Below are 16,360 nucleotides of genomic sequence, written 5' to 3'. Positions count from 1 at the left end.
ATAAGTATCCTGAGCTATACAAAAGTTTGTTTTGCTCCGCTTTGCTTTTATGAAAGTACTTTTTGTTGAACAAAGCTTTGTTGTTTGAGAAACAGTCTAATGAAATTTTTACTTTTATGAAGAGAAGTGAAAGGGCATGAGTATCTTATCATAATGTTTTAAAGAAAATGTTTGACTTTCATTACGAAAGAGGTCAGTTTTACAAGTAAAACAGTTTTGAAGAATAGTTTAATTGCTTGTGAGTAATTATAAGGTGCAAAAGTATGTTCGTCTCTACAAGAATTCAAGTTTATTATGTTGTTTCAGGCTTTTCACATCAACCTTTCTCAGAGTGGGTATACTGTATACTGAAGCACATAGCAAGAAAAAATATAAACTTTGTGTTTTGACAGCAACAAAAATGATCATGTTTCTACTACACCACAATCTCCTGTATTTTTCATCATTGAAGCTCTAGTAACTGTGTTTAATTCATCATCATTTTTGCCGTTACCATTTGTATCTTCTTGTACATTCTCTTTCTTTGTGATTTTGAAAATAAAATTATTGCCAATCTAAAATTAGGTGAAAATGCAATCTTTGATTAACAGAGATTTTAAATAAAACTATTAACTTTAATGGCAGTTTGACATAGACTTCTCATCTTCAGGGAGAATGGATTTTTTTTTCAGCTTTAGTCTGAAGAAGAAAGGTCTATGTGAGATTGCCTTCAGAATCAGATATTTCTATCTATTTGATCTGTCTATGTTTATGATACCATTCTTGCTTTTATTTGTTATACAATAGGATTACATTTTTTTTTTTTTTTTTTTTTTTTTTTTTTTTTTTTTTGGCCTCTGAATGTTTGAAAATTTATTCTACAAAATGGGAGAACAGGATTATTTAATAGTTTTGCCAGTAATACCTGAAAATTTAGCCCAGAATCTCATTGACTGATAATTTTAGATTCTAGTATGCTTAATATAATGAAAGGAATGTCTGTAAAAGCATTAATCACATGGGGCTCACTGGAGTCGTGCTACTTCATAAATCATTGGAAACTACGCATGAGTAAAGTATTATGTAGATTTATGGTCAACTGTATGAAATATTTATGAGGGAAACAGTGGACAAATCTGCAAGGCATTGATCTGTTTTATAACCAAAAATAAATTATTAGCTTTATGTTCATTTTTTGAATTCATATTAAATTTCAACATTGTAGTTGTATGTTTCTTACAGTTTGATTTTTATATTTGAATTAGATGCATGTGTATTGTGTTGTAATCTATTTTGAGTTTTATTCTTACATGAAAATTATTCTTTTGCAGTATTTTATAATTCTTTAAATTTAATTTTGATTATTAATTTCTCTTATGTGAATCCTTTTCTTTATAACAGATGTCACAAGGTGCAGGTGATTTATCAGATGTTGATGTGATATTAGATACCTTTGATAGTAATCAGAGCCAGTCCCAAGATTGTGAGCCATCACCTCCAATCCCAAGACATGGATCAAAGACTAATTTTTTCTCTCAAACTGATAATACACGTACAGTATCTGTTCTTCAACAAGGTAAGCCATGGTCACCCTATGGGAGTGCAGGCCCACCTACACCTAGAGCACCTCGTGCATTAATTGGGAGTGAAGATCGTAGTGGACACTCTATGCCCCGTTCTCCAGAAGGGCTGCCACCATGGGCTGTTGTCAATAGTCCAAGGTCTACTCGAACACCCCCTCGAAGCCTCACTAGCCCTGTTGTTGGAGCAGAGGGCAACAGGACACGTCAGCAGTCGCCCTCGCGCCGATCTAGCCCTGGTTCACCTGCGTCTTTGACACCAGGATTATCTCCAGCAGCTGTTAAGCGTCATCCAGGATCTCGAAGAGGACCCCCAACTCCACATTATTATGGTTACCATGTAACAGGCAGAACAGCCAGATCAAATACACGCAGTATCAGTCCAAACCGCAAGTTTGCCTCTGAAAGTGAATTGGCTCGAGCAGCAGCTGATAAAGCCAATGGTAATTATGAAGCTCGAGCTAATCAGACAGCTGATAATATTCAAGAATTAGCTGATTCTGGACGTTCTTGGGGGGAAGGTGTTCGTCGTCTATCACATGAAACACAAACAGTGCATGGATTTCGCTCCAGTAGTGGCTGTTCTTCTCGTCGGACGGGTGCTTCGCCTCAAAATAGGCGAGCAGCAGGCCATAAAACCCCACCTCCTGAGGCTTCACCTGTGAAGCCTCATGCTAAAAGGCCTGTTTCTTTTGTGAAAGCTTTAGAATTGACTGACACTTATGATAAAGGGGGACCTAAAACAGATCCTCATTCAAGGCAATGCTTACCGCCAAATAAGCAACCGCCCACAAGTATAGAGCAGGATGATAGAAAGAGTCTTTATGAAATGAACTATGAGATATCCGTCTAGCTCTTATTTAATTAAAGCCAGCAGTGTGATGCTGTGGTATTCGTATTTGTCATATAGAATATATGTATAATATTTGAGCCATTTCTTAATTTATAAGGAAGTCATTAAATCAGATAAAGATAAATGCTGCATTTTATTATTGACTTAATATTTACAAAAAATTGCAAGTTTTCATTTTTCCGTTCATAGACTGATACAAAAACAGAATACTGGTTTTTCCTGTCGTTTCTTTTTTCTTTGGTGATATTCTCATAATCCAGTTCCTGTACTTTGAGATTTTGCATCACATAGTTCAGCATCTGCGGTTTCAAACTTGTCTGTATATAAATATAAATAAATAAATATATATATATATATATATATATATATATATATATATATTAGTTATTAAAATAAGAAAGATTTGTTTGCAGGGTAATTAAGTTCATAAGAAAATTATTTTTTTCTCTCTTTTCAGTAAAGTGCAAACAATTAGTTGATGAAACTGCTTTGTTATTAATACAAAAATTACTATACTTGATTTATAGTAAATATTTAGTCTATATCTCAGTTCCATAGTAATCATGAAGATTTCTATTTTCTGCTTGCAGTAACATAGAATGTTTAAGATTTTAATTTTTATATTTAATAGAGAAGTGTTATTGTTTTAGGAGCTGGGGATCATTTAATGTGGATGTTGATTTAAAAAAACTGAAAATTTTTGTTATTTTATTTAAAATAATAATAGTTATGAATGACAGGTTGAAGTTGTATGATTTGCTTATTATAATTTTTTAAAAAAGAATCCTATATGTTGCCTACATCTTTTAAATGAGAACTATTTTTGTTTTTTGTAAAACTGATAAGCTGCCAGAAAAGAAAAGGAGAACTTGAACAGTTAACACTAGTTTATGTTTAAGGACTCTTCATGAAGTATTTTAGTGCGTGTTTTGCAGACGTGTTTTAAATATGGCCGTTATACATTTATATTGCTGTAATATATATGCATTCATGTGCACAGAAGAGCAAATTTTGCAAAACATTATTTTAATATTAAATTTAGACATTTTAATTCATTTACAGTCCCTGTTTATTGTAAATTAAATATTTTCCCATGTTTGTTGGAGATAAAGACATATTAAGAAAATATGTGTTTTTCTGTTATTTTGTTGAGTACCTCTGGACACTTAATTATATTTTTTGTGTAATTCAAATATTTCTGCTATTATGGCCAGGTATATAATGTTTTATTTAGAAAGCTAGAACAGAAGAAGCTTCATTTTTATTATGTTTGTCCATCCTGTGCTTCCCACTTTTTGACATTAAAATGGAAAGCTAAGAGGTAACATTGATATTGTTATTTTTAGCAGCTGATTAGATTGGGGGGGCACCTTTAGTCAAAATTTTGATTTGGGATTTAGGAGGCTCTGTGTTCCTATCTGTGAGTTCTGTGCATCATTACTTATTTATGGTGAAGGCTCAACTTTGTTTGCAGCCTTGCCTTCTCTCTCTGCTTTACCATGCCATGGAATGATGTACTATATGTTTGACATGGACAATAATCAATAGAATGATTAAAACTTCACATGTTTGAGCTTCATGGGAAAAAAAAAAAAAAAAAAAAAAAAAAAAAAAAAAAAAAAAAAACACACACACACTAATTTTCCCCTGAATGATGAAACACTGACTGAAATATTTTGAGCATTCCCATTGTGTCACAATTATGTTGCTGGATTACAGGATCAATACTGGATTCAGGTGATACTGGTAAGGGCTTAAGGTAGGGTTCTAAATTCTGCATGAAGCTGGTAGAAACAAATTTAATATAATGACAACTTGTGAAAGTACTGGCTATGTTCTCCAGAATGCAAAGTAAGCCAATGCAAGAATATAATTATATTCTTGTTGGGTCACAGTGCCCCAGGTATAACCATATAGCATTAACACGGCATTCATAAAGTTTACTTTCAAGAAACACAGAGTGCAGTGGTACTTCAAGAAGTTGCATTGCGTTCTTCAAAAGACTTTGCAAATGAAGATGATGATTATTATTTTTTGTCAATATGAAGCAGTTAAAGGTAATTGTTGAGGGAGGACTTCATGCCAAACAGGAAGTGCCTACTAGAAAGGATAAAGAGTTCAGCCACTGGATTTTGAACTTCCTGAGATTCTCAAACAGTGACATCTGGAGGTTATTCCACATTGATTGCAAGAATGCCACAGCTCTACTTTTGGATCACATAGCAATATGCAATGCAAAATGGGTTCTGTATAATAATTCTGACATTCAGCAAAGTGGATTGATAATGAAGAACCACCTAAGAATTAGATACAACCTAGATATTGAGACCTCAGATAGATACCAGCTAGCTATTGAAACCTTCTACATGTAGAGAAGATTATTTTTGAAACTTCATAAAGGAACCAGCATCTTTATTCAAGTAGCAGCATTGTTTTTGCCTTATTAAATCATATTAACAAAATAAAATTCTACTTGTATAAGGGAGCTGGCAACTCATTGATGGACTTTTTTCATCTTAAAAATATAAATAAATTAAGTCATGAAATTGATACCATACCCTAGAAACCTACAAAACTACAACCACCACTAGAGAGCAAAAAAAGGATCATCTTGCTATATGACAACAACCATATTCATAGAAGTGGCAATTAGCAAAGCAGAACCAACTAGACTTCATGTATTGAGTTTCCATTTGGCTTCATCATTTAAAGCTGTATGAAAAATCCTGTTACAACAGAGTGTACTGTCATGAAATTGGTACCACGCTCTAGAAACCTGCAAAACTGCAATTATCATTAGAGAGCAAAAAAGGATCTTGCTGCATGGCAACATCCATCATCATAGAAGTGGCATTAGCAAAGCAGAAAACTAGATTTCAGGTGTTGATTTTCCATTTGGCTGGAATCACTTCATCAGTTAAAGCTGTATGAAAAATTAACTTTTAACACTAGAACCGCAGGACTTTCGATATAGATAGAACCACAGTGCAGGTCAATTTGACCCTAGATAGAAAACACCTAAAAATATACACAAGGGATTACTTTAGTTAACTAAAACATTTTATTTTTATGTAACAATCAATATTCTCAGAATTTACGTTAAATATTTTATATAAATCAGTGGAAATTACCTAAATTTTTAGGAAATTGTATTATTTAAAATTTTATTTCCATAAGTATAACGTATAAGTACAACGTTTCTTTTAAACAAAATAAAACATAATATTTCTAATTTTGATGGAAAAACAGAGTATATCATTTAAATAAGTTTAGACATAATTGTAGAGAAAAAATTAAAAATTTTACCAGTTACTAGTTTTACAGATTTTTTTTTTTTTTTAATCTAATTTATTGTATGCATTGTGCACAAAATTTAGTAATAAGTTTTGTACATTTACCACAAATGGGAGCTTTGCATTTTGAACAAGTATCTTGGGTTTTATTTTCACATTTTAAACTGTGGCAACGGACTCATTTATGATTAACTTGTCTGCCGTTTTCAGTGGTTGCTATACACCCATATGTCACCTTTTTGTGTCGGGAAGGAACAAACTTTTCCTAGTTCATTCTTCTCTCAGTTCTTCAACTAATTCTTGAATGAATTGCCGCCTACTTATAGATTTTTTAGATACGGCTTTGTATAAAACCTAGGTATTGATAACAGCAAGATATAAAATATTATAAAAAACTTGCACCGGCCACCTATGTGAAGTAGCAGTGCCAGTATACTTCCTTGCCATTTGGTCGATCACGTCCACATCGAATTTAGTTGCATTGTAGTAAGCAATTGTATCAGTTTTCTTTTTTTTTTCTTTTTTTCTTTTTTTTTTTTTTTTTTTACTATCTACAATTTCTCTAGTCGGACGAAGACTACTTAGCAACAAAACGTTTTTATCCTTTTCCCTTGATAAACAGTTAGACTGATGCCTTTATGTGTTAGTACTGCAGTTGCATACAATGCAGAGTTTGACATTTTCACAGAGACTGGTACAGTACAAAGTCCAAAATCGGGACTTCGGCGATTTTGGATTTTTCCAGATTATAGATCATCAGTTTAAATCTAGTAAGATGGCATGTAGAAATTATAAAATTAAATATATGAAATCAAGATTTATGAAATAATGAAGTATTTATGATCTAAATGTAATCTTTGGGTCTATGAGTATTATCAACAAAATTTATTTTTAGCATATGAAAAGAAATTTTTGGTAAATTTTTCCTTGTCAACAATTTTTAGTGCAACTGAAATCTGCAAATATCGCCAAGCGTAATGTCAATATAAAAGGTTACCACACTCCTTTATTAATCAAATACTAACATAAAAAAATTATTTAGGTATCACTACATGAGTCATTACTGAAGTTGTCATGTTTTGATAAACATGCGGTAATGAAAGGAAAGTATAATAAATAATGATACAGGTTGGCGTCAGCAACAATGTATCTATGTGGAATGTTTCGGTTTGAGATGCGTGCGAAGCAAATACGCAGCAACGGAGCCAAATTACTGATTGTACGAATTTATGCTAAAATGGTTTTTTCTTCAATAACAAGGTATTTTATTTAGTGTCGAAGTGAAATTAAGAATCTGGGCTTTCCAGATGTTTAATTATGCACGGAGGCGGGGGATCTAATGTGCATGCATAAAGCCTATGAGAAAACGTTGGTAATTTTGAGATCCTGATTTTAGATCATTCCGGATAATGGACATCCGGATTTCAGATTTTGTACTGTATTTCTCTTCTTGAGCATTTTACAGGCTGGTGGTTTTGTATCTCAATGCTTCTGCAAGCTTCAGTATTGTGAAAAAGTTACCTGCAGTGACATTTCTACCTTTGTTTTCTTATGGGCAATAGTCGCAGTACTACATGTTCAGAAAGAGCAAAGTTGGATGGACTTTGGTTATCTTTTCCAAGATACAGGAATCCATTTATTAGATATTTTCAGTCAACATCGAGCTAACCAAAACTTGATTCCAAATTTATCTGGTTTGTTTGGCATGTATTGAGTAAACCTACACCTAACTTTTGTAGAAAATAACTGTTCATCTACAGTTATATTAGGACCAGATGTATAGTTAGTTTGGCAATTTTCAATGAAACAATTCCAAATATTGGCAAATTTGTCTGTCTCTAGATGCTTTGATCTGGTTGATTTTATACGTAAAGCATAAGAATCTCATTATTTTGCGAAATTTGTCTCTTGACGTTTTATTTCAGAAAAACGGTCAAGTCCTTTTGCATAATATATACCACGTGCACAGGACTTAAAAGAGAAGGGCTAGCTCATAGAGCTTTTTTCCCTGAAGCAGAAAGTGAGAAGTGATGACGTAGCCATGATGACACTGAGCGCGCCAATATAATTCACAGCGTGGAAATTAGCGTTTTTGAACCAGCATTTAAAATGAGCTGTGTGTGAAGGATAGCTATAATTTGGAAGAGGCAATGTTACTGCTTTATGCATTTTAGACTGAACCATTAAAAAATTTAATAATGCTTATTAAATGTGCTACTCTTTTAACATAAAGTTCCGTGTTTTTTTTTTAAATTTTTATTTGCAGGTTTTTTTATTTAATGCACGTTTATTTCTAATCATTTCTTTATTTGCATGCTAACCGAGAGAATTTTTATACTGCTTCTAAGATAACTATAATAGCAGCTATTTAAATTTACTCAAAAAACAACTTTACATTGACATAGGTTTAAACATATATGACATATATGGCAACATTTCTGTTAACCTAAGTTTGATTTTTTGCCTAATTGTAAATTTTACATTGTTATAATTCTCTTCCGATTCAATGTAATAGATATTTTTTAAATAATTTTGTAATTTATACTTATATCTATATTACAATTAAATAAATGTATATAAGATTGTTACCTTAATTTTGACAAAATAGCTTTATTCAGAGTACCTAAAACAGTTATTTAATTTTTCAAAAGTGTGAGTAAAGGAAGCATGTCTTTTTATGCCAATTACTTTGATGTTTTATACTATTATATTTTATCTAGAATGCTAATCTAGCACAAAATCTAATCAATAATTAGTTACAAAGGATACAATAAGAATAACTTTAACAAGTACTTAACAAAATTAGTTTGTTAAATACTTGTTATTCTTGTTGGTACTATTTTGGTACTATTCATAATACCTAAGATATTATCCATTAACTCACAGAAGTCAGATGCTTTCTGATTTCCTGTGGGGTAGAGTATACCTTTTGCGGTACTTTTTGAAAATAATGTTTTCTCTGGAGCGACTTTTTGCCTCTCGTTTCCCTTGACCATTAAATAATTTGGTTTTAGTTTGTGACACAATTTGATTTCTTCTCAATCTCTATTTAAAACCTCTTTAATAATATCAAAATTTAAAACAGTTACATCTTCTAAAACAAATCCTCTATCTAAAACGCGGTTTCTCAGTAATTTGAGGCAGAGCGCGAAATGACACCTCTGATTAAAACAAACAGCCCATTTTGAAAAGAACCAACTCAGTCCAGTTTAGAGTCATAGCAGAGTTCAATCTATATGCATTTCGTTGAAACTGAGAACGCATATTTTTTCTACAGAATACAAATATTCGCCTCTTTCCTTCTTTAGAGTAAGAACGTTACTTTGAATTCTTGGACTACACTAAAATTTAGAAAACACTATAAAAAATAAAATAAACACCATTTCTTTAATTTGATAATACTAGGTAAAGATATTCCAATTTTTTTCTTAATTTTTTTTCTTTCCAAAAATCATAGCTTTAAGATGACAAAGCTCTTATGACATTGCAATGTGAAATATTTTCACTAGTCCACCTGATTTTTTTCTTCTTTTTCAGTAATGCATTAATCTGCGTCTTTATAAAAATAGGCTTTAGACATTTTTCCAAATTCTCCGATTTCTGTCCCCCCCCCCAAATTTCGCTATTTGAGATTTTAATTTCTGATACCAATTTCTGTCTAGATGTCGTCCACCTTCTTTGTCGCTGAACAAACATTCTAAAATTTTTCTTTTCTCTATTTTTCAATACTTTAATACAATTTTCTAAGGATATTATTTTGTTCTTCAAATTATTAATGCATTCTTGTTTATCCTTAAACATTCAGGATGATCTACATTTTCATTTGTGAGTTTTATTTCAAAATTATTAAAATTTGATTTATTATTGTCATCATCAATTTTGATTTATTATTGTCATCATAATTTACTTTCGGCACAGCATTCCATTTCAACAGTTTCTTTTTGTGGCTATCCTAGACAAGCGGTTTTTCATATCATCTTCATAAACGCTGCATAGAAAATATTCGCTGCAGATTTTTCCGCTCTTCACATTAATAGAAACTTCTCTTTGACATTTGTGTATCCATTCTTTCGTCAAAAGCAAACTCTCGTTTGGATCCTTTGGTCCCATGAAATAAAATATCTCATCCTTTCATACTTCTGTAAGTGCTACGGCACGTTACTGCAGCGCAAAAAGCCATATTACGTAAACGATACTTTACAATATAGAATTTAAAATAAAAACTGATTAAAATTACATATATATAAATTATTTTAAATATATACATTATTAGAAAACAGATATATATATTATTAAAATTAATTTGGGATATGTAACCTCTAGAAAATAGTCTCACAGCTCAATGAAACTACTGTTTTAAACGCGGGAAATCAGGACGGGTGGCATCACAGTGACGTCAGATTATTGCCTGTTACGTCCCCCCATTAGGCTCGCGTCGGCGAGGAGTCGGAACAAAGAAATGAGCTAGCCCTTCTATTTATCCCTGCCACGTGCGTATAAAATTGCTATAATGCATCCATTTCTTCTAGTGTTATATTCCATTTATTTTCAGGAATCTGTCGATGGGCTTCATCTTCAGTGCATTTCTTTATATGTTTCAATATCCATTCATCTATGAAAAGTCTCCAGGCTCTTGATGGACTGATGTCTACAACATTACGTTTAGCATGTGGTGTTGGGCCCCCAACTTTCTTTAAAACATTTTGCTTTGATTTTCTTCCTTTATAATTTTTCCTAATTGTGCGATATTCCAAATTGTCCCATCTTTACCAACTTCATTATTTCCAACTTTGAATGTTACTGCTAATTTCTTCTATGGATTTTCTTGAGTGCACGCGTCTTTTCTAGAATTTTTTAATTTTCTTTTTTATCTGAAATCTGATTTTTTTATTAATATTATTGCAATGAGAAGGTCATCACTTTTAGCGATTGTTAGGGCACTGCCAGAGTTATCATCACTTTCATTTTCTTAATCTGAATTCGAATTTTCTTCATTAATTCATCCTGACTACTCAAAATTGAAATACTGTCATCATTATCATCTTCCAAATCATTTTCAGATAATTGTAAGTATTCAAGAATTTCCTGAACGGTGTTGAACAGTCCTGAACGATGTCGTGACATCTTAAATATTCTTATACTAAATACAGAATAAAAGTAACTTCAAAAGATTTGTCGTAATTTTAATTTAATTTTTCACTACATTCGAATGCAGTTCGTGTTTCAAACCAAACATTTTGACCTTGACTGAAAACCTACACTATTCCCCAGGGCTGTGGAGTCGGTAGGGAAAATGACCGACTCCGACTCCGACTCCTGGAATTTTAATGACTCTGACTCCTTCATATATATGTAAACATATACACGTGGGTACAGCTTATTTTTTTTTTTTTTTTATTATAAAAGAAGTAATGCTACAGAAAAAAAATTGATGCATAGCAATTTTTTTATATTAATTAGCATTTATTATGAAATGGAAAAACTAGCATTAGTAATTTCTAAGAAACAGTAAAACTTCGGCAAGATCTCCTTTCTTAAGAGTACCATAGATCCGATTTGATAAACTTAGGAACTGAGAAGAGTGTTTCTACACTGACTCGAGTAGGAAGAAGAGCTGTTACTGTTACTGCTACTTTCTTTTTCAGGATAGATTTTTATAAGTTCTAAAAGAGGTGTCTTGCAAGAGCAATCGTATTTATCCATTTCTTCAAATGCCGTGTATAAATCTTGCTTGTATTTTCCCATTTTTGTATCCAAAGGTTGTTGGTTTTTTGTATTCATTCGCTTTGCTTTTTCAATATTATCCAAATATTTCTCAAAATCTAATTCATCAGTGGAAGAGGATGATAAAGACTCAGTTGCAATATCTGCAGTTTGACTGTCCTGATTTGAATACTCCAGTTGTTCTGAGAATAATTTCGTTCTTAATGAAAGTTCATAGATGGCTTTCTTTGCCTTTTTAATTTGTTTGTCATCCAACAAGATTCAGCGTTTTGGATCCGCATATATTGAACCCAGCATGATCTTATTGTCTAGCAAACTAGTTTCTCTTTTCTTCATTGAAGAAATTCCTTCTGCAATAAACCCTCCATTTCAGAAATAACAAACATCGCATTCTTCCAGTATTGCCTCTTGTTAATTCTATCAGGTTCAATGTTTCTTCTAACCTTCTTCGGAAACATACAATGACCTGACTAGAACAGAGAGCTTACTAAAGCTATGTTCACTAATTGTAGTAAGTAGACAGGATACAGACGAAGGGTATACAAAACCCTTTATTTTTTCTTTATATACAATGACTTCCGTACTTCGGAATACAATGACCCTCCACTCGGGGTATAACTTAAAAGATATCAAAATAAAACTAAACTCTAATTTAACTTTAGAATAAGATTGGCCTTATAATAACAGAAAGCGTATGTAGCACAGAGACTGTGAACACTACAATACGTTTAATTTATCAAGAGGATTAAAACCTCTGGCCTGGAAGGCAAAGTAGCAACTGCGTAACTTCTAAGGTAAGCGGCCTGCTTCGAACTCACGGCTTCCTCTCTTTTGCTTGGCAAAAAGGCCACACTTAAATACTTGGCGTTCGCCAGACAACTTTGCATAAACTCCTTCACGCTTATAATTCTGGCCGGAAGTAGAAAATAAGAAGTGATAGTAAAGATTTAAAATAAAATAAACGTTAGTAAAACTTAAGATCCTTACATACTTCCCGCCAGAGTTAATTAGTTTGAAACTGAGGTCTAAAACGACCTTGTTGAAAACTTTTAGCTCTAGAAACTAACGCGAGGCCAAACTTTTACAATCATAACTTAGCTAGAAACTAGAAAATTTTAAAAGAAAGAAATTTGTTACAATAGCAGCTCCCGGAATATACAACAATCTTTTTTCTTTTTCATCTGTACTGCATCAAAACAGGAGCTTTATTCAATTCTGGTTCCTTCCAGAGATCTGGAAGGAAAACTAGTTTAATGAAATGTTACAGAATGACATTGCAAATAACATATAGAATATACTTTTCTTAACATTCTTATTTCATTCATGATTATTTTAATTATCTCTCCCCGTGCTCTCTGACATGTGTTGTAAAAACACCAAACACGAATGTGTTTCTGTCTATGTGTTCAACACTTCCTCCTACAATCAAAACACTAACGTGTTAAAATTCAACATACGAGACCTCTTAACACACCCTAATTTCAACTCTAGACCCTGAGGTACTATTCTGAAAGTGGCTAACTCTAAAGTGTAGCGTCAGAGAGCCTAACTACATCATTCAACCTTTAACACATATTCACCATGATTTAATCTTTACAGTCACACGAATAACAAATTTTTTTAACATTACTTTCACTTTTACCATATCACGGTATTTCTAAACATTCAAAATAACAGTTCACATGTATACAAGAACATATCAAGATGCCGTTAATTTTACACATTTGAAAACATACATTAGTAGTACATTGTTAACTTCTATTCTTTTCAAAGCAAGTGCCAATTCTTTCTACATTGAAATAATACTACATTTCAAAAAGTCTTTCAGACTAAAACTTGTTTCTTGTTAGAATGTTTTAAATAAAATTTATACAATAACTTTTTACAATATTTAAGTCTTTATACAACGCTATTATACATCAACTTTAGTTTTACGCGCGAGTAATTGAAAAACATAATAAGAAAATCGGTCACAACTCATTTCTCGCCCTTTTGGCGATAAAGGTAGACCTCGCATGAGGTAAAACTTCTTGAAATCTGCCACTTGCAGTAAGAATGAAAGATTAACTTAAGTTTGTAAAGTAACATAAAATTTTACTTATCTTTGTAATATTCAGACATCCTTTTCTGGGCCCAGTCTTTAAAGGTGCTGCAGACCGTAGCTTGGTTGATCCTCCTTCTTGTACGGGCTCGCCCTTCAGTGCTTTCCTCTGGAAGCTTCCGTTTTTCACCACTACGGCCACCCTTGAACATCTTCCTTCTGTCCTCTGCTTGTGGTCTTGGCCGTTTGAAGGCAGCTGGTCTTGGTGGAACCGGGAAACTTCTGTCGTGATCCTGCTTGGACCTCGTTGTTGGCCGTTCAAATTTTTCTTGTACTTTTTCCTCCGCCGCTGATGGCCCTTCCGCAGTTCGGCGACTTTTGCTGCGGAGAGTTCTGTCGGATGAGTCAATCTTCCGTTTCACAGCCGGGTTATAGTTGCCGTCCTTTCTCCCGGTCTTTTCCACATACGTCGTCCTTCTCCCTTCTTCATTCTGGGGGTGTTCGTGAACTCTGTTTTTTGGACGGTGGAACGGCTTCTTTTTCTTTGTACCTTCAATTTTTCCGCGGGGCAATTTTCTTTTCACTTGCTTCTGTCTCTCATTGGCTTGCCCTTGTACTTGTCGTTTTCCCACCTCTGGAACTTGTACCTGCGGTGTCTGCCGTACCGGATCCTGCAAAAGATCTGAAAAGATTTGCATTTTATTACGGTCATAGAATGGTTTTATCTGGTCAATGTTTGCGGAACAGGTTTCACCATTTCTTGCCTTTAACACTACAACAGCGTGAGTTATTTTTTCTATAACATATGGTCCTTCAAAGCGTGGAAAAAATTTGGCAGTTTTATCTTCTGGTGCTGAAGAAAGTGAATGCTTAATTTTTAGTACTTCATCCCCTACTTTATAAGTTACTCCCCGTCGTTTCAAGTCATAATACAATTTTTGTTTTCTTTGTGCTACTTCCGTATTCTTTTTTGCTTCTTTTATTAGTTTTTCTATATCACCCATTTTAAATTCTGGGGCTCTTTGTTGCACATAAAATAGTTTATCTAACGGTGTTATAACCTTTCTGCCTAGAAATAACTCAGCAGGAGTTTTGCCCGTTGTATCATGTTTTGCGGTCCTAAGGGCGAAAGCAAATTCATTGACATAGTTATCCCAGCTTTTATGAAAATTTTTAACATAACTACGGATAATTTTCACTATATTTCTGTTGACCCGTTCCGCTATATTTGATTGCGGCCGATACGGGACCATTTTTAAATGACGTATGCCCAGTTTTTGGCACATGTCTTCAAATATATTACTTACAAATTGAGGACCATTATCCGATATAACTTTTAGGGGCGCCCCGTATTTTAAAATATATTTATTTAAAATAGAATCGGTAACTAATTTCGCGGAGGCTCGTTTTAAGGGAACAATTTCGGTCCATTTACTAAAATGATCAACTATAACAAGGAGATAGCGACTTTTGTTTAACTGACTTTTTGGGAAAGGGCCCAATAAATCGATGCCGATTATTTCATTTGGAAATTCGGATTTAATACTATTTAGAAACCCGGCCGGGCGGAAATTAATATAATTAACGGCTTGACATGTTGGGCAGGACTGGACATACGCCCTTGTTAACTTTTGCAGTTCAGGAAAGTAGACTGCCTCGCGTACGCGTTGAGTAGTTTTTCGAATACCAGCATGAGAAGCTAAAGGGCTGTCATGGAGCTCTTGCAGGATATTTAATCTAAGACTAGCTGGGATAACAGGTCGAAATTCGTTGTTGGAATGCGTAGTTTTTGTGTAGAATAATAGACCATCTATTAGTTCGTAATGGGCCGCCCTATTTCTTATCGCCACAATATCTTGGTGGCTAAAATTTTCAGGATCCTTCAAATACTCATAAATACTTCCAAACTCAGGATCCTTACCCAGTTCGGTTATTACAGTTTCTCGGGAATTTATTGTACACGCTGTCAGCATTGCAACTTTTACGGTATTACCCTGTTCGTCTAATTTAATTCGTGACAGGGCATCTGCTACGATATTTTCCTTTCCGGGGGTATGCTTGATTACCAGATTATATTCTTGCAGCTTGAGTGCCCATCTTATTAACCTTGGGGATAAATTTTTTCCAGAGTACAATCTAGTTACCGCCGCATGATCAGAATATACTGTTATCGGCGCCTTTCCAAAATAGACTCGGAACTTTTCCACTGCTAACAGAACTGCAAGTGCCTCTCTCTCGGTCGCGGAATAGTTTCTTTGTGTTTGATTTAAAGTTCGGCTAAAAAATGCTACTGGCTGCTGATTTTGCGAAAGTACCGCTCCTACCGCATAATCCGAAGCATCCGCTGAAATTTCTAAATTTTCATCCTTTTCAGGAAATTTCAACACAGGGGCTTGCGTTAATGCTTGTTTTAATTTTTCGAAAGCACTATTGGCTTCGGCCGTCCACGAGAATCTTGCCTTTTTCCTTTTTAATTTTAACAACGGCTCAGCGATAGCCGCAAAATCTTTTATAAAGGACCTATAATATGAACAAAGTCCTAGAAAAGAAGAGAGCTTCTTTGCCGTGTTTGGAGTCGGATACTTTTGTACAGCGATTATTTTTGATTCATCTGTCTCGATCCCTTTTTGCGATATTTTGTAACCTAAATATTTTAATTCAGGGGCTGCAAATTTGCATTTTTCGACATTAACTTTTAGACCGGCCTCATTTAATAAAGAAAACACCTGTCTTAAATCCTGTACATGTTGGTCTAGATTATCACTAGTAATAATGATATCGTCTAAATAGATAAATGTGGACTTTCCGAGAACAGGTCTTAACACAATGTCCATGCATCGCTGAAATGTTGCTGGGGCGCCTGAAAGGCCAAACAGCATTCGCAAAAATG

General features: G+C 33.7%; 2 protein-coding genes across 2 annotated transcripts in view; one reads left to right on the top strand and one right to left on the bottom strand.

The window, feature by feature from the left end:
- Positions 1-2,730, top strand: part of LOC118202037 (palmitoyltransferase ZDHHC8-like) — a 35,703-nt gene extending 32,973 nt beyond the window's left edge. Inside the window, exon 8 of the mRNA XM_035374198.2 lies at positions 1,381-2,730. Within this exon, the coding sequence (XP_035230089.2) occupies positions 1,381-2,412 (1,032 nt within the window). The 3' untranslated portion in view covers positions 2,413-2,730. The remainder of the gene's footprint in view (positions 1-1,380) is intronic.
- The window catches only part of LPCAT (lysophosphatidylcholine acyltransferase), a 100,693-nt gene continuing 86,859 nt past the window's right edge, over positions 2,527-16,360 (bottom strand). Inside the window, exon 14 of the mRNA XM_035374197.2 lies at positions 2,527-2,729. Coding sequence (XP_035230088.2) covers positions 2,662-2,729 — 68 coding nt within the window. The 3' untranslated portion in view covers positions 2,527-2,661. The remainder of the gene's footprint in view (positions 2,730-16,360) is intronic.

Source organism: Stegodyphus dumicola, chromosome 2, assembly GCF_044657685.1.
Source record: "Stegodyphus dumicola isolate Sdum_Otavi_A_Nest chromosome 2, ASM4465768v1".
NCBI classification, from domain to species: Eukaryota; Metazoa; Arthropoda; class Arachnida; order Araneae; family Eresidae; genus Stegodyphus; species Stegodyphus dumicola.
The sequence above is the reverse complement of the archived record's forward strand: the minus strand, read 5'-3'. Positions and strand labels throughout refer to the sequence as shown.